General features: G+C 37.4%; 1 protein-coding gene across 9 annotated transcripts in view; it reads right to left on the reverse strand.

Annotated features, from left to right (window-relative positions):
- The window catches only part of MESK2 (misexpression suppressor of KSR 2), a 170,981-nt gene that overhangs the window by 100,098 nt on the left and 50,962 nt on the right, over window positions 1-19,921 (reverse strand). For all 9 annotated transcript variants that reach the window (XM_090415106.1, XM_090415110.1, XM_090415108.1 and 6 more), the window contains exon 3: window positions 16,123-16,222. In XM_090415106.1, coding sequence (XP_090271232.1) covers window positions 16,123-16,222 — 100 coding nt within the window. The remainder of the gene's footprint in view (window positions 1-16,122; window positions 16,223-19,921) is intronic.

Raw genomic sequence — 19,921 nt, forward strand, 5'->3', positions numbered from 1 at the left:
AATCACATCCAGTTCACTCTTGAAGGGGAAGATAACTGAATTACCTTTCTAGATCTTCTTCATTAACAAAATGGCAGCCTTCGCTTCTCCATTTTTAGAAAGAAAACCCATTCCAGAGTTTACATTCGTGCTTTTTCACATCATCATCCCTATCAAAAATCTGACATTTAAGCAGCAAAATAAGAAACAATAAAGCATGGAAACAGGTAAGTCAGGAAGTAACAGAAATCAGGTAAGTGACGGTGTTAGTAAAAAGAAAGAAGTTATTTGGTATGGTGACTATGATAAAACATACTATTGATGAGTGAGTTGTAACTTCGAGTTTTCCTGGAGCGAAAATTAAGAATATAAAGGAAGCAATTCAAAAACAGAAAAGAAAAGTAAACGAAATCATAATAGGTACTAACGACTTAACTAGCAATAAATTCAGTATGAGAGAGGACATGAAAGGGTTGTTGGAAGAGGCGAGAGTGAAGAGTGAGAAAGCGAAAATCGTCAGTATTTTACCTCGATATGATAAAAATGAATTAAGAAAGGGTATGATGGCAAACGATTTGATGTGTAGGCTGTATAAAAGGAATGGATGCCAGATTTTGGATATGTGGAGTGATTTTGAGGGGGAGAGTGGATTTGTATAAGAGGGAAGGCCTGCACCTGAATGTGTTTGGCATCAGGAGTCCAGAAAAAGTAATACCTGGTATGAGACCTAACACAGAGAGTCAGGGAAACTAAATTATAAAGGGAGGAATGGTGACAATGTATATAACTGTGTTAATGACAGGAGTGAGCGTTGTCATGGAAATGATGAGGAGAGAACGATTTCAACTTTGTGTTCATCCAGTTCGAACCCATCAAACATGTGCAAAGATGTCTACATGCATAAGGCACTAGAGAAGAATAGATCTCTGCAAGTTGTCCAACTGTGTCATGCAGACTGCAGACAAGAGTGTACAAAAGAACATGCAGGTAGATTATTATGTCAGTACATAAATGCTAGGAGGATCAGGAACAAAAGGGTAGAGTTTGTTGCCTTAGTCAATATGTTGGGACCTCAGATTGTGAGTATTAGTGAGACCTGGCTATCAGAATCAGACAGACATACTAACTGGTATTGGATGTAAATGGTACAGTATTTTTAGGAAGGATAGAGAGGGCATACTGCTAATAATACCAGACGACTTGAATCCAGTTAGAGTTGAGACCTATGATTGTAGTATAACAGTATTTCAAGTGGTAGTGAGTTTGAAGTCATCTAGTGTGAGGTGGAATCTAACAAGATTAATTACATAGTGGGGTGTTGTTACAGACCTGGTGGATCGGTTACTAGTGATGAAGAAATGCATCACCAAATAGACAAGATGAGCATGAAAAGAATAATCATAATGGGAGATTTTAATTATCCAAATGTTGATTGGGTAACAGCAGAATCTCATGAGAAGAATGAAAATGCATTTATTGAGCTGTTTTGGGACAACTTCCTCAAGTAGCATGTGACAGAAGAAACTCTAAGTCAAAGAGTGTTAGATTTGATTATAGTGTCAGAGGCCATTTCAGTTAAAGACGTAACCATTCTGCCTTCAGCTGGTGACAGTGATCATGCAGTACTCACTTGGGAAGTGACTAAGTTTATGAATGTTCCATTCAGAAAAGATTAAATGCTGAACTACAAAGCAGGAAATTATGACCAACTGGGGAGTATACTGAGTTCAGTGGAATGGGATCGGTTGATGGATGGGAATATAATCGACAGTGTATGGGAAGCATTTAAACAATACTTAAAAGAATAAATAGGGTAGGAGTCAAATGAATGTGTAATCTTATTAAGCAAGAGATTCGTAAGAAAAGGATGATGTGGAAGGAATACCGTGTACATAAGGATGATGTGCATTATGAAAATTATAAGCAGCAGGCTAGAATAGCCACAAGTTTTGTATGGAAAGCAAAGTCTGAGTATGAAAAAGACGGGCCTTAATCAAATCCATCATCATCAACCATTTTCTGTCCACTGCTGGATGAAGGTTTCCACCCCCAAAGTCTTCCACTGATTTCTATCTTGAGCCTTTCTATGCCATTAAGTTCCTGCCATCTCATATCTATAATAGAGAGGATTATGATCCCAGTAGATTATGATCATAATCTACCAAATCCATACTTTACTTTAAGTTCTGATAAGAAAAAGCCAAATTTTATGTTTCTAGCTCTGTTCAGTAATATGTGCAAGAGTTTGGTTAGAAGCCACAGATACAGAAGGGACTATGTAAACCCTTACACAATTTTAGCTGTGTAAAGGTTTACATGGGCTAACAGAAGGATTAGCAGAAGGGCACATGTTATAAGGGTTATAACATGGACCTTGTTCTTAGGATTAACAAAATCATCCATGTAAAACCAATGATGTAAATTATAACAGCAAAACTTAAAAGGATTTACAGTTGCGATAAGAATTGGTCCTTGCTGGCTAAAAATCCACAAGCATTTCTTTTAAATCTGTGGTGAAAGAAAAACAGACTTTTGTTGCTTTAACAATAAAGCACCATTAAATACATTATTATTATTATTATTCGTGACACCTCCAAGGAGTCCGAAGACTCATCGCGGGAGGAACACCTACTGTATAACTCTCCGTCTCCACCACTACACCGAACCTCTACATTACATTACCGAGGTATAACATCCAAACTTAAAAAATGGAAATAAATGTTGTTAAAATTACAATGGAGAATGTTAAAGATATCCTCTGATAGTTAAAAGGGTGAATGAAGCAAAGTTTATTTTCTCAAGACATTAAAATACCAAAATTTTTCAATCTATTAAAGATAGTTTTGGATGGTAAGGAATTATGCAGCTCATTAGTCTCTTCCATAGTAAAATGTATTTATAACTTTAGAAAAGGAGGGTTCTTATTATTTTCTTTTTTCTACAGTGAACCAGATTCCAGAGTGCTGTTTGTTGAAATGGAGGAGATTAATATGTCTGAGGCATGTGGCTGAATAGAAAACACATCATCATCAATGTATCTTAGTCAAACAGAAGGTTTGAGAACAGCAGTATTAAGAGTATGTTTTTCAAAATGTTCCATATAAAAATTGGCTAGAGGGGAGAGCCTGTGGCTGTGCCCTCAATCTGTTTAAAAATGGTATCTTTCCAAGTGAAGTAGCCAGAATGAATGGTAAAATTAAAAAGATTAATGATATCAGGAGAAAAACATTTTTTAGTAAATTTAAGTTATCAAAAAAAAGGATATCAGTAAAAAGGAGGTGATATCAAATCTTTAGATGAAAATTTAGTTATAGGTAATGCTAAAACTAAATTTTTATCTAAAGATTTGAAATGAGTGGAATTTTTAATATAAGATGAAGAATGACCTGTAAGCAGGGTTAAGGATTTAGCTAATTGTTTGGCTAACTTAAAAGAAGGAGAATCAGTAGCATCTACAATGGGGACAGAGAAGATTATTGGATTTATAAATTTTTGGCATCCATATATCGATGTGGAGGAGGGATGGAGGGGAACTAAACAGTTTGAGTTTTATTTAACTATTACAGGAGGTAAAGGTGTGACATTTTAACAAGCCTTGTTAATGTTTTCTTTTGAGAATTGGTGGGATCATAATCCAGCAGTTTATAAGTAGTATGGTCTCTGAGCAACATATTCATTTTCTGATTATCTTCACTAGTATTGATCACCACAGTAGCATTATTCTTACAGCTCTAGTGATTATGATGCTACTATCTATATATTTCAAAAGGGAGAGGTATACAACTTTGAATGACACTAGCAGGTAAATAACGATAGATGAACAAATTTTATTGCTGTGCAAATGTAGCACAACACTTGAAGTTTCAACATGGGCAGTTAAATTTTGATATGACTGCCTCCAGTAATTCTGCAGATGTCCCATTTGTAATCAATTCCCTGCCACACATGGCAGAGCATATCTGGCATAACTTTAGTAATGTCAGAAGTAATTCTGGAACGCAGCTCATCCAAATTGGCTGGTAGTGGTGGTACAAACACTTGATCTTTCGCAAAGCCCCACAAGAAAAAATCTAATGGTGTAAGGTTGGGGGGGGGGGGATGCAGTGGCCATGCTACAGGCGCTCCTCTATTAATCCATCTGCCTGGAAAACAGGTGTCGAGGTATGACCTTACATCTGTCAGGTAATGAGGAAGTGCTCCATCTTGCTGGAAATGTAAGCAGCTGTCATGGTCATCGTCGTCTAATTGTGGTATTAGGTACCCAAGTAGCACGTCCAGATATACACCACCAATAACGGTAATTTTCTCTATATTCTTTTTAGGACATCTGCTTATTTGCTAGGAACTTTTGGTATGCTTTCTTCTTTTCCAGGATTGAATCTTTAACTTCTTGAGTCCACATGGCATTCTTATTTTTCTACCCTTGCAGATAACTTCACCACATACCCCCTTAGCTGAATCAACCAATGTCTTCTTCAGAGTTCATCACTGAGACTCTAAGGTTTAGTTCTTGTTTTCAATCTGTTTGAAATTTTATTTCAATAATATTTGTATAGTAGAGGCTACAGTTTACTTGTAAAAGCTGTTAAACTTTAATTCTTTTTAAAACTTTCTGACATTCTGTTCTTTTCAATGTGACATTCATTTTCATCCCACTTAACCCTAAGTAATGGTCACTTCCGATTTCAAATCCTCTGTACACTCTTGTATCCTGAACTAGCATGAAGATATCACTATTACCAATGACGTAGTCAATGAAGCTTTTCTTATTTCTTGTGTCTTTTCTCCAAATGAACTTGTGTAGATCTTTAGGGTGGAACATGGTGTTAGTAATGACTAGTACATGTCCTGAGCAGAAGTCCAGCAAATACACTGGTGTCCAAAAGCTAAGGATTTTCCCTGTATATGAAAATTTTTTAATGACTACAGCCAAATGTGGACATAAGTTTATTGCCAGCATAATAATAAATTATATTACACAAAAAATGTGTTATAAATTTAGTGCAAATTAAATTGCAATACGTTTTTGACAAAAGTTACAAATTTCCTAAGGACAAAAAGTTAAGGAATTAATCTACATGCTTACGGAAAACTATGTGGAGAGACAATTCAGTATGGAATATGTCCACCCCGAACTGCAATGCAGCTCTCACAAACGTTACACCATGCTTAGCACCAAGTGATTCAGGAGTTCTGGAGGCAAACTGCTACCTCTCCTTCAGAGGATTTTTCTATCCTTGCAGACAACTTGTTTGTTTTCTGGAGTGGAATTTTGAGCAGCAATTCGTCTCCCTATTGCATCCCAAATGTGTTGTATGTGGTTGAGATCTTGGAAGCAGACTGACAACTTGATTTGATTAATATCATCAGTCTCCAGAAGTATCTCCACTGCTCATATATGATGTGGTGTGCATTGTCATCCATAAAAATGAATTCTTTGCCTATAGCACCATGGAGCAATTAAACATGACTTTGAAGAACTTCATTGCAATATTGTTCACTTGTTTAAGTCCCGTTTTCAAGTACTTGTAGTTCGGTATGTCCAGTAAGCATAATGCCTCATCACACTATGATCCCAGCACCACCATATCTATCCCTTTCAAGAACATTCTCGTGATGGTAATCAGTGCCACTTTCACACCAGATCAAGCATCAATCTAGAATCAGAGGAAAGACTAAAACTACTCTCATCTGTAAAGAATGCATTAGCCCAACGGTGTCTTGTCCAATTTTTATGAATACACCACTGAGAACATGCTCTATGGTGAGCTGTGGATAAAGGGACACAGACTACAAGTCTTTGGGCATATAGGCCTACTTGTTGCAGATCTCCACAGTGTGTTGAGATATCCACATACCTGTAATTGAATGGAGCCAACTTGCAAGCTGACCTGCCATAGTGTGTCAATTACGTTTTGCTGTTATAATCAGAAATCTGTCTTCATGCTCCATGGTACAGCGAGGGCAACCACTTAGCAAACATCTAGAACACATTCCATTGGTTTGAAATGCTGCCCAGAGCCTAGATACAATACTAGTGGAGATTTCAAACTCTCTGGTAATATCAGTAATTCTGTGGCCTTCTTCAAGCTTTCCAATAATTCTTCTCCACATGAAATCTAGATGATATCTTTGAGACATTACAAGACATCCAAGTTTGCAACTTTATTCCTTCAAGAAAAGTTTCCTTCAAACAACACAATTCGCTCAGTGCAGCCTTTTGCCTTTTATTCTGCTGAGTGCTACCACGTCACCCCTTTGCATGCAAATCGAAAATTGAATGTGTACCTTTCTCAAAATTGTCAGTTATACAAATTTCCACAATCTGATTCGTCTGAATTTTCATGAGTTATAATTTTCATGAATAGTATTCGTCCTTAGGTTTTGGACACCAGAGACTTGGAACCTAAAGAAGTCAGATAAGAAACGGATATCTGCTTTTGAGATGTGGTGTTACAGAAGGCTGTTGAGGATATCATACACTGAAAGGCATACAAATGATTGGGTGTTAGAAAAGATTAGTAGAACTTTAAGGCTCCTTAAGGATGTTGACAGAAGAAAGTTAAAATATTTTGGACACATAGAAAGGATGGAAGGAGGACTTCTCAGAACAGTAATAGAAGGTAAAGTTGCTGGAAAAAGAGGCAGGGGTAGACCATCAATGAGATGGATGGATGGCATGTGTGGAGTGACTGATCTTCAGAGAGTTGAGGCTGCCAGAAGGGCAAACAGCAGGACTACATGGCGAGGCCTAGTGTGAAACATCATCGAGCATTGGAGTGACCATACGGCATCTGTAGATGCCCAGTGAACACAGACAGACAGACTTAGGTTTTGGACACCAGTGTACTTATCATTACTATTTGCTTTTCTTTTTTCTCAAAATTTTCCCCAAAAGTGGTCCTTGTTCTCCAACAAGGACCACTTTTTCCATTTTCTTAATGCCAGCTTACTGTTCTAATGACTTGAAAAACTCCTCCACTTTTTCCTTAAAAAAATTCTGTGGGAAGTGTCATTGTCGATTTCCCCACTTTGAAATTTGCCCCCTAACTAACTCGAAACTGCCTTCCAATCAAGAATTTATCTTCGTGTTTGGTGCTGAATGCTATCACTACTCCCTCCTTCTCTTGATCATTATTGCCTGAATAAAACACCTATACTTATTATTTAGTCTCACCTGTTTTTGTTTTCCTTGTCTCAGTAATGGCAATTATGTCCATGTGGTACTTTTCCAATTCTTCTGCAAGTTTGATTTCCATTCCATTAATACTCCTTATATTGATGGTTCCTATTTTCAGTTCTTCTGATGTTGGGTATGTTCTTGTTCTTCTTCTAGATGTTGGTTGGAGCTTATTCCAGTAGCTGACTTTTCATTGTTCACCCTGGTTCTCTGACGAAAACAGTGGGAGTCTTGTTTGACCAGGCGAGGCTCCAGCCAGCATGAAATCTCATCATGTTGCCATCATATGCATTTGTAGTTTAAACCAATAGAGAGTACAATTTGTTCAACTAAGCCCCAAAAGAATATGAAAAATAAAATAGATCAGGTCATGTGATGAGAGATTCTGATGGTAAGGAAACCGTAATCACTCTAGAAGGAACAATGAAAGCAGGAATGAAATAAAATACCCAAGACAGGGCCATATGGCATTGCATAACATATCTTAGGGATGATAGGTTAAAGACTGTAATATGCATGTATTTTACATTTCACTGATATTGTTTATTATTATTGCTCATTATTGACCAATAATGACATTGGAATGGGTTTAACTAGTGATATGCAGCTGTTTGCATATGATGTAAAACTGGGGACAGCAATGCAGAGTCAAATGGATGTTATGGCCTTACAAGAGGACTTGAATAGATTGCATTAATGGGCAGGTAAGTGGAACTATCAGTTCAATGTTGCAAAGTGTAAGGTTTGAGATTTGGTAAGCAACAATGGGATGCAAAGCATACACTTGGTGAGGAAACTTTAAAGGAAGTAGAGATGAGAGATCTAGGAATGATGGTGGACAAGGACCTGAAATTCAGGGGCCACACTGCACACGTTGTGAAGACATAAAATCAGATAATGGCAATGATGCGGAGGAACCTGGCATGCAGAAACAAAGAGGTTACGATGCCATTGTAATAAGGCCTTGAGCAGGCCTCATATGGATTATTGTGTACAGATTTCGTCATCAGGTTTTCATGGTGATGAAGATATGTTGGAAAGGGTCCAGAGAAGATTCACAAAGGTGGTCAGTGGTCTTTAGAATGTGGGCTACAAGGACAAATTGAGAGAATGTAAGTTGCAGAGCCTTGTGAATAGGAGGAAGAGGAGAATATGATTGAGACATATAAGCTAGTCAGGGGTTGTTATCGGGTTGACTGTCAGTTCTCAGCTGATGAAAGAAGCAGACAAATGAATGCCACCCACTATTTGGCCAGACCACAATTTCCCAAAGACTAAGATCCACATAGCTTCCTAGCAATTGTTGAACCACTTAAAAACCCTACAGAGACAAGACTTCAACAATAGCTTGCACTATATCCGGAGAATAATACTGCATTTTTGAAAATTATGGAGACAACTACCGTGTTTGAATAAAAACTTTAGTTTAATATAACTAAAATCTACATTCGACGTTTCGACCTTTATGTCAAGGTCATCTTCTGGAGCGTACAAATATACACAGGAAACAAGCTATACTACAATCAAACTGGTTTGTTAAAGACACTGACCAACCGCTACCACAATTGTTGGCCTGACCTCTGGTGAAAAAATAAAAAATAAATAAAAAAAAAATTAAAAAAAATAATTAAAAAAAATAAAAAATAAAAAATTATACATCAACGCTAGAGTCCTATTATTAGTGTTGTCTAATATATATTAACATCATTCCAGCCAGTTGGTATGGAATGGTTTCTAATACTAGTTACGGGTTGGCTAGAGTCCTGACTTATGCTGGATCTTTCATATTAGGTAGGCTGAATGTGTGCCATCCAGATCCTTGGAATTTTCATGCCATCTTTGTTATTGATATTTGGGTGGTTTATCAGGATTTCGCAGGATTCCTTAAATTTCCTTTCGCACCAGGTTTTTGTGCGGTGTAAGGAGGAGGTGCTTTTCCAGTTGATTTGGTGTAAGGTGTTGAGTGTGTGGTCTGAGAGGCCTGCTTCACCATAATGGTTATATTTAATGTGTCTAATGTGTTCTTTCTTGCGTATAGGGATTGTCCGTCCTGTTTCACCAATGTACGGTAAGTTACAGGTGCAGCAGATGCAATAGACTCCAGGATGTGCTAATGGGAGGAGAGGATCCTTAGAGGAGCTGAATATGGTTTTAAGTTTAGTGGGTAGTTTAAAGGTGACATAACCTCAGGATTCTCTCCTCCCATTAGCACATCCTGGAGTCTATTGCATCCGCTGTACTGTAACTTACCGTACATTGGTGAAACAGGACGGACAATCCCTATACGCAAGAAAGAACACATTAGACACATTAAATATAACCATTATGGTGAAGCAGGCCTCTCAGACCACGCACTCAACACCTTACACCAAATCAACTGGAAAAGCACCTGCTCCTTACACCGCACAAAAACCTGGTGCGAAAGGAAATTTAAGGAATCCTGCGAAATCCTGATAAACCACCCAAATATCAATAACAAAGATGGCATGAAAATTCCAAGGATCTGGATGGCACACATTCAGCCTACCTAATATGAAAGATCCAGCATAAGTCAGGACTCTAGCCAACCTGTAACTAGTATTAGAAACCATTCCATACCAACTGGCTGGAATGATGTTAATATATATATATATTAGACAACACTAATAATAGGACTCTAGCGGTGATGTATAATTTTTTATTTTTTATTTTTATTTTATTTTTTATTTATTTATTTTTTTTTTTTTACACCAGAGGTCAGGCCAACAATTGTGGTAGCGGTTGGTCAGTGTCTTTAACAAACCAGTTTGATTGTAGTATAGCTTGTTTCCTGTGTATATTTGTACGAGCTCCAGAAGATGACCTTGACATAAAGGTCGAAACGTCGAATGTAGATTTTAGTTATATTAAACTAAAGTTTTTATTCAAACAAGGTAGTTGTCTCCATAATTTTCAAAAATGCATTCGAATCACTGTGTAAGCCTAAAAGAAAGGAGAATAATACTGGTATTCCAACAGGCGAACATCTTCCACGTGGTGCCAGCTTGGACTGGAATACTTGGAAAAGCCTCAACAGACTTTGAATGACAGGACACTGCAAACACAACCTCATTAAATGAGGGCTACCACACTGGACCAGATAATTGTGAGTGCGGGACGACCTAGTCCATGGAACACCTTCTTTCTTGTTCCCTTCTTCAATCACCTTGCACAAAAGAGTACCTTATATCCTGCACAGAAAGAGCAGTTGATTGCGCAAGATACTGGAGGAACATCTGACCATATTTATTGTATATAACTTATGGATAGTTTCTTTTTTCTTTATATTTTACTTATTAGTCCCAGTGTAATTCACCTACCAAATTTAAGCTGTTTTTAACAAGAAATTTAATAAGAAATAATCAGGTCGACATGGAAGAGATTTTTCATAGAATGGGTGAGGGGGAGTAGAAAAAGAGGCCATCAGTGGAAACTGTATAAGGAGGGTGTGAACAGAGGAGTGAGAAGTAGGTTCTTTGCATGGAGAGTGGAATGTCGCCTGAGTGTATTGCGGGTGTAGACACATTTAATCAGTTTAAAGCATGGTTGGATGTGAATTGTATGTGCCTATCACAACGAGTCTCTGACTCCACGGAGGTCAAATGTTAATAATAATAATTTGATTGCCAAGTGCTGCCATCTGTTACTGAAAAGTGTCAAGCTGCTGTGCTGAAAGTTAGCCTCCTTTTTTCTCAAATATGCCTATGTCCAATTGAAAACTATGAACAATTAGTGAGCAATGAAAAGTTTATGTAGTTGTCACAAAGAAAAACTATTTAACTAAATAAGGGAAAAATCTCCAGTATCACATAAATTAAAGAAATAAAATACTCATATGACAGCATATTTACAGATTTTTCATCCACAACATTTTAATTCATCATCATCCTTTCAGGGATTTAGGACCAGTGGCCTCTTCTAGTCTCATTCCATCTTTTCCTTGGTCATCCTGGACTTCTATATCCTCCAACTGGGTGGTATCAGAGTATTTTTTTGGATAGTCTCTTGAACTATCCATTCTTTTGATATGTTCGATCTACTTCTATTGGTATTTATATATACTTTGTCTATATAAATACCAATTTATATAGACAAAATTACTTGTCCATAATTGCTGTGCTTCTTTTGTCCCAGAGAGCATAGCCTGCTGTCCTTCTTAGGAATTTCATTTCTCCAGTTTCTATTCTTTTTAATTCTGCAGTTTTGATAGTCCATAATTCCCTTCCCATATGGTAGAGGTCTTGTCAAAACTTTATAAACTCTTATTCTTGTATGCTTTTGAACTTGGTTAGATTTTAAAATATTACTGATCATTCCTGTTATCTTTAGAAATTTTGAAATTTTGATGTCAATGTCAGCTTCTTTTATATATGATGTAGCACACCTAAGGTATTTGAAGCAGTTAATTTGTTCTAAAATTTTATTTTCAATCATGATTTTACTTCTGACTGGAAATGGTCCTTTAAAAGCCATGATTTTTGTTTTGTTTTTTGATATATTTATTCCAAACATTTTAACTGATGACTAAATTGATTACTGTGCTGCCAAACAGAAATGATATATTCTTATATAGGATTATTATCAATTTACATCAATTACTGCACAACTGTTATTATGAAATATAATAGCAAAAAAAAAAAAAACTACCACTGCTAACCAAGAACTATGGATCTCAGCTTGTACTAAGAATATGTGAGGAGGATACATATAGAAAGGATTAGGTGTTGTTGATTATTCATAACAGTGTTTCATGCTATTATGAATAATCTTACTAATATTTCACTGGTTATCTACCCAGTATCTTCAGAGCACAAATTATAACTGTGTCAAGAACATGGGTATTCAACTAAATCATAGAACAATTCAAATTATAATTGAAACAGAACTAATGTCCTAACATAGTGACACATATGGGTCAGATAACCATAAAGTTAATCTGGAGAAGTCAAGCTATCTGGTCCCAGAATGACTGTCTCTCAGGTCTTTGGCAAATTAATGCAACCATACTTGAGGTTTGGGGGAAGAAGTGCTTTATAGTGATGCTGATTCTAAAAATAGTCTCTCACACCTACAGTAACTTGTATGTATTTCTGATGTCTGTCTTCTTCCATTTAATCCTATGTGAAACAGTATCCAGAGCATGGTCTGCCAATCCCAACTTGCCATACAGATGATCATGGATGTAATTTTTGTGTTCTTCGAGGTGGATGTTAAGTGATCTACCAGCTTGTCCAAAGTAGGACAAACTGCAGGCACAAGGAACATTATACACTCCAGGACAGTGGTGGCTCGTTCATAAGGGCTACAGGGTTGCACTGAATGCAGCTCCAGTGTTGAGTATATTAGTGAGTAGTACTGGCTAGTATACTCAAGAATGGCTAGTATACTCAAGGCTGGAGCTGCATTCAATGCAGTCCTGCAGCCCTTATGGACAAGCTGCCACTGCTCTAGGATATGCTAGAGTATGAAGTTGATCTTTAGGAGAATAGATGAAGGTGAACTAGCTGAACAAGTGGTTTGAAAGTGGTATGAAGATCATATTCGCAGATAACTTTAGCTATCTTTTTTGATGTACCCTTAATATGTGAGATGAAAATAGTTTGACTGATCCTGTGTGTTAGTTTAGTGGCAGAAAGGATAGAGGCGCATACAGTATTTTATATGAGCTATAGCCATTGGCTTAATAAGGTATTATGAAGGTCCCCGAGCTCAGTTTCAAGAGCTATGTCATTTGAACAAGTGTTCAGTCAAGTAAATTTTTTTGAGGATGCTATTCTGCTGGGATGGGTAGTGGTGCGATTACTTATGTAAATACCTTTCCATTATGTATGGGTTTTCTGTAAATGGAAAAGGATAGTGAGCCATTAGGAAATCAAGCCACTAATGTATCTAGAAAGGGAAGACAAATGTTACTTTATTTTTCTATTGTGAACTTTATTTTAGGATGTTGGCTGATAAGATGCACTAAAAATGTGTTCAATGTGTCCAGTCTCTGAGGCCAAATAGCAAATACATCATCAACATAGCACTGGTTTAAGTGTAGCTGCTTGAGTGCTTGGTTTTCAAATTGTTCCATATAAAATTGACTAGTGGTGGTGGCAGGGGAGTAGATGAGTAGTCCCATCTACCTGTTAACATATTTTTCTTTTCCATAAGAAATAACCAGAATAAATGTGAATTTGAATAATTTATGTCATAAGAGAAATGGAGCTTAATGAGGTCAAGAATCTCTGCCAAAGGGCTAACATTCCTGAATGTCAAGTTTTTTCCTAATATCCTCATTTTTAATATGATTCTGCTATTGATGTTATCTATTCACTCCCCTAATTTTTTTCACAACTCTCATATCTGTGGTCTTCAGTCCTTGATCAATTGTTATTTCTAACCCATCTCTCAGAATCCATAAATTAAAATTGGTTGGAACATGGTTTTGTATAGAGCTAGTTTAGCGTTGACAACTGCTCTTCCATTCCGTGTAAATTTAATCAATTTCCTATTTAATTTTCCATCTTGAATAAAAATTGTATCTAAAGAGCTGAATCGTTTTACTTGCTTAATAGTAGATCTCTGTAATTATTCAAAATTTCAGCATATATAATAGAAGTAATTATTTACACTTATCCCTCTATATATGAACTGCCTATTTAAAAACTTTTGTTATAACAAATTACATATTTAATACCTTTACTTCAATTTAGAAAGCAAATACTATATTAAAGAAATCTTTTCATTGACAAGTAAATTTCAAGAAATCTAGAATATTCATCACAGCTAAGAAGCAGAAAAATATACATAAATAAAGACACCATCATACCATCCAATTTATGCTACTCTCAAAATGACATGAGGTGCCACCCAAAAGTTTGGGGAATCTGAATAGTGTGCATGAACTGGTTGTAGTATGACCTTCCACCATTATAAGGAGCGAGCAGTGCATGGGTTTTTGTAACATTGTTTTAGTAGCTTGCTGATTTTCTTCTCCGACTAAAATGATGAATTTTAAGGAACAAAGAATCAGCATCAAATTTTGCTTTGATCTCAAAAAACTGGCGCAGAAATCTACCGAATGCTAAGGAAGTGTTAGGAAGTCACCAAATTCATTGCAGCCAAAAAAAAAGATCACATCAAGTTTGCAGCAATGTCAAATGAATGTTTGATAGTTAAACTTCAAAAAGTTTTACTGCGAGGTTTTGAAGCAGCTAAGGGAAAGCATTCAATACTAATGACCAGACAAGTGGAAGAACAATGACTGGATTCTCCACCATGACAATGCACCTGCTCATACATCACTTATTGTTTGACAGTTCCTGGCTTCCAAAAACACAACAATCATTCATTAGCTGCTCCTCCCAATTTGACTGACTTTGTCCCCTGCGACTTTTACCTATTCCCAAAGATGAAATTCCAGGTGAGAGGGCATTGTTTTGACATGATTGAGGAAATCCATGCAGAATCGAAGGAGATGCTCAACACAGTCACACTTCAGGACTTCCAGGGATGCATGGAATCATATTAGGATAACTTTATACAAGCCAAAGGAACTATCTTGAAGGAGAAAAAGCAAAAAATATTCCTCTGGGATGTTTGTCCACACTGTCACAATGGCATCGCTCAACTGTTGCAGATTAGATGGTGGCACATTGCTGCTGCTGCAAAGATGCTCTATTGGGTTGAGGTCTGGGGACTGAGCTGGCCACTGAAATAAAATAAAAACTTGCTGTCATGTTCATCAAACCACTTCAACACACTACATGCTTTGTGGCATGCTGCATTGTCTTGCCGGAAGAACCCATTGACAATGGATAAACTGCAGTCATGAATGGATAAACACGATCAGTGATGATGTTATGGTATGCTGTGGCATTCAGGCAGCATTCGATTGGTATCAGGGGACCTAACGTGTGCCAAGAAAACATTCCCCCACACTATTATACCCTCACATCAGTCTGAGCTGTTGCTATGCAGCAAGAAGTCTGTTATTGCTGCCATATTCTGCTTTTGCCATCAACATGATACTGAACAAAGCAAGATTCATCAGACCAAGAGATATTTTTCCAGTCATCAGCTGTCCAGTATTGGTGATCACATGTCCACTGAAGTCGCATCTTCATGTTTTTAGCTAACAGCATTAGGACCCGAGATGGTCGTCTGCTCCTGCACCCCTATCTACGAGAGTGCGCAACGAACTGTGCACCCTGGGATGATGTTCTGACCACCATTGTTGCATTGAGCTGTGATTTGACTGGCTGTGGCCCACCTGTTATGTTCCACAATCCTTGCCATTGTCTGACCTCATGCTATTTATATCTACAGGACTGCCGTTGGCTTGAAGTTGTCTGGTTATTACACCATTCCTGGTACACCCCAACACTGCTGTGTATGAAAAGTCCATAAGAGTAGATATTTGTGATATAATGGCACCAGCACATTTGGCACCAACAATTATACCACACTCAAAGTCACTTAAGCGATGCCTTTTATCCGTTCTTATGCATCAAACGAACACATGCACGCGCACGCACACACAAAAAAGGACAGAAATGTCGAATGCCTGTCTGCCTGATTTACATAGCAAACTGCATCCAAATTATGTCTTCAGGAACAGTGTTTTCCTAAATGGGGAGGTGTTTTATTAAAGTACTCGGTATTATTTATCCAGATGTACATAAGTAGACTTGGACAGATGACAAAAATATTTCTCATTATCCCAATATAAGGTGGTAAATATTATAAACTTAAACAATTAGTTAAACCTTCAAAATCTGTAATAAAGTTATCTATAAAATAAACATTAATGTAAAGTGCACAAAATCTTCTTCATATTGAAAACTACTGTTTCAATTTTATTTCATAAATAATATAGTTACAGTACTACTTCTTTACAGTAATGCAATATATTTTGTAATCACCACTAAAAGTTAACCACAAAACTAAAGCATACTAACGATTAAGTCCAATATCATGATATGTGAAAATTGCTGGTTTATTTTGCTCTCCTTGTACTGCAACATATATTGTACCAAATTCAGTGTCAATTTTGTCTTCCTAGAAGGAAGGAAAAAATATTTCATTACCTTATTACACCAATTCTATAAATGTGATTGCATCACAACTAGCAAATTAAAAATTACTTTTAATAAATTACTGGATATCCAGGGCATATGCCAGCTTGGTCGATTGAGCTGTCTGTTCTCCAACCAACATACTATGGATTGAATCTCATTGTAGGCATGGATGTTTGTGAATGTCATCATGTAATATATGCAAAACTGGCACATGAGTAAGATGATGTCTTGCACTGGTCTCACCTGGTGAAAGACCACCATCCTGCTGTTTGAGACCAGAAGTGGCATGGAAAACTTTTACATCTGTTCTCTAGAACAGAGTTTCCATATTATCTAATCATGGTACTTATATTCAATTAATGCACTTCCATTTTTGCACAATGCACTCATGGGACAAATTAACTACATTAAATGAGTCCAGTCTGTAATAATAATAATGAGCAAGTCTGTTATAATGATGTTTGCTATAGTGAGCATCAACTGTACATTATTAATACAATACACTAATTTAATTAATAATGATGTATACATAACAAATCTTTTGATACTAATAATATTGGGGATGGTCTAGTTATTTGCTGACGATGCAGAGTTGGGGCAAGTGCTAAAGCTGATATGAATAAATTAAAATCTGATGACTTAACTACCATTAGGATTTCATTAGCAATAAAACTTTAACTGTCTTCCCCAATATCACCCCAAGTCTCTAGCTTCATTGACTGACTACAAGCAGCAAATTCCCATTAATACCTGCAATATGTGTGAGGAGAAAGGAGTACAGTTTGTTAATGTGTGGAATGAGTTTGAAGAACAAAGTGAACTATATAAGAGAGATGGACTGCATTTGAGTGATTATGGTGTAAGTTGGTTGGAGAGACTGCTGCTGGAAGGTAGAGAAGTGAGGACAGAGAATGAATCAGATCAAGTGGGAAGTGATGCAGAAGAGCAGGAGAGTAAGACAAGAGAGATTGAAGAGGTGGTTATGAATGAGGAAGTGACTGGCACGAGTATGGAAAATGAGAGAATGGGTGTGCAAGAGGAACAGGGAAACAGGGAGACTCAGGGTGGACAGGGGTACACAGCATGAGAAAGGTGGATGCTCCAAGAGGATATGAAAGCATGTGTATACAGGAAAGGAATGGAATGACCTGGGATCAAGAGGAAACACTTGGAATTGAAGAGGGTTCTAAAATGAATAAGCAGAAAGGGAAATGGCCCAAGTTGAGCATGGAGAGATCACATCGAATGAGTGGTATCAGTGGAACTAGCTGTAGATCCAGGAATGAGCTGTTGTGTTTGTATACAAATGCTAGAGGTGTAAGAAACAAGGCAGATGAAATCGTTGCACTAATTGAGTCTGTTCACCCAAAAATTGTTGGAATAAGTGAGACATGGTTAGATGAGGATGACATCCTGACAGGAATAGAGATGGAAGGTATGATGTGTTTCGTGAGGATAGAAGGGATAAAAAGGGAGGAGGAGTGCTATTGATGATAGAGAAAGCGTTCCCATCCATGTATCATCTTCCTATCTAGGAGACTGACTACCATGATGTGACTACCATCATGGTTAACTATGGGCATAACAACATGTGGTGAGGATCCTATCTCTTCCACATATTGTCATAAGTATTCGTGACTGTAATCCGCATGTGTTCATGGGGCTGGTTTGCCTATTCTGAGGGACGAAAAACCCGAGTTTCCGGGTGAAAAAAACCCTCTACCTCTATATGAGACTGGCTAACTCACCTTTAGTCAAAAGAGACCAGATAAAGGTTCCTCACGTCACAGACAGGAATCGAACCCAGGTCTTTCTGACCAAAGGGCTTTGTCTATACTGACTGAGCTACGGAGGCTCCCGAGAGAAAGAGTTATGTCCATACAAAATAAAGATGCAAGAGGGAAATAGTGTCAGTGGTTTTGAGGCAGTATGGTGTGAGATAGAGGTGAATGGAATGAAATACTTGGTTGGATGTTGTTATAGACCAGGTAATGTGGATGGTAGTGATAATGAAATGTATGATCAAATTAGCCAAACAAATAAGAAAAGCATGATCATTATGGGTGATTTTAATTATGACAATATAGACTGGAATGATGAGATAGCAACTGGAAGTAAAGAAAATGAGTTTGAGTTTTTGAGGGCTAACTACTTCAGACAGTATGTAACAGAAGGCATGCGAGGATTGAGGATCTTGGATTTGGTCATCTCATCAGAGGATGTAATTATAAATGAGGTGTCAAATCACCCACCAATTGATGATTAACTATGAGGTGATTACCTGGGTGGTCGCCAACAGTGTGAGCACCTCTGTGAGAAAAGGGTATATGTGGAACTACATGGGGGGGGGGGTGATTATGAAGAGCTCAGGAGACAGCTTGTGGGTGTAGAATAGAATGAGAAGTTAGGTGGAAAAGAGATCAATGCAGCTTGGGGGATTTTCAAGAACTATCTAGTAGATGCAATGTCTAAATGTATTCCAAGGGTGAGAAGGTTAAACAAGGTAGGTGTGAAATGGATAAATCTGTAATCTGCATACAGAGAAAAAGGGCATTACGGAGGCAGCATAAGAGAAGTGGAAATAACCAATTCCATGAGGATTATAAAGACCAGGCAAGGTGTGACTTGCCTGGTCTTTGCTATCCTCACCAACCAAGTCACCCTTGGTTGGTGAGAGTAGCAAAAGTGAGGTATGAACAGCAGTTAGCTAATGAAGCCAAAAAAGAATCCTAAGGAGTTCTTTCGATATGTAGCCAGCAAAAGAAAGAATGATTATGGAAGGATGACACTGATTGGAGAAAATGGTATAAAGACAGCTATTGCAGAAGGTGTGGTGGAGATACTTAATGAGCAGTTTATAAAGGTCTTTCAATCTTGTGAATGTGACTTCATGGAGAGATTGAGAGCAGTTGATGATGGGGAGGAGAGACTGACTGTAAGTGAGCAAGAGGTGTATAGGGAGTTCAGCAAACTAGATGTTAATAAGGTTGTGGGAATTATATCACTACGTATTCTGAAGGAATGTGCCAGGGAGGTTCATGCCAGACTTGACATATTTTTTTCATACGAGTCTTGCACTGGGTCAAGTTCCTATGGAGTGGAAGGAGGGGCAGGGTTGTGCCACTTCATAAAGGAGGTGATAGAACTCATGCATCAAACTATAGGCCTATCTGTGTGTCAGGTGTTGTGGTTAAGTTGTTGGAGAAGCTTGTGAGAACTAGGATCCAGAATTGGGTTGACAACAATAGTATTATCTTTGATGGACAACATGGATTTTCTAAAGGGAGGTCATGTTTTAGTAATCTGCTTACTTATTAAGGTCAGTGCTTAATGGGATCGGTTTTTGGTTACAATCTTCGATCCATGTAGAAAGAAGTCTCTAATTCAATCATTATAATACTTTGATTTCGAATGCACGCATGATGAATTTGATGCACTCTTACCTTTCTTTTTGTATTCAGCAGCTTTGCTTAAAATTGTTCGTATAGTTGATTCACCCATTTTTGTTTTCTTATCCTATCTTTGCTCTGGACTCGCCTTGTTCATTTTTCTTTATTATTTCAAGTTTTTCTACCAATGAGATTACTTTCCGAATCATTTTGGGAAAGTATATTAAAATAAAAAAAGTAAGGAAAACAATTGCAAAGGAGACACGAGATAGGATCAGCAAAATGATATG

The sequence above is a fragment of the Typopeltis vanoorti genome, chromosome 26 (genome assembly GCF_054136105.1).
Source record: "Typopeltis vanoorti isolate ZY-2024b chromosome 26, IOZ_Tvanoo_1.0, whole genome shotgun sequence".
NCBI lineage: Eukaryota > Metazoa > Arthropoda > Arachnida > Uropygi > Thelyphonidae > Typopeltis > Typopeltis vanoorti.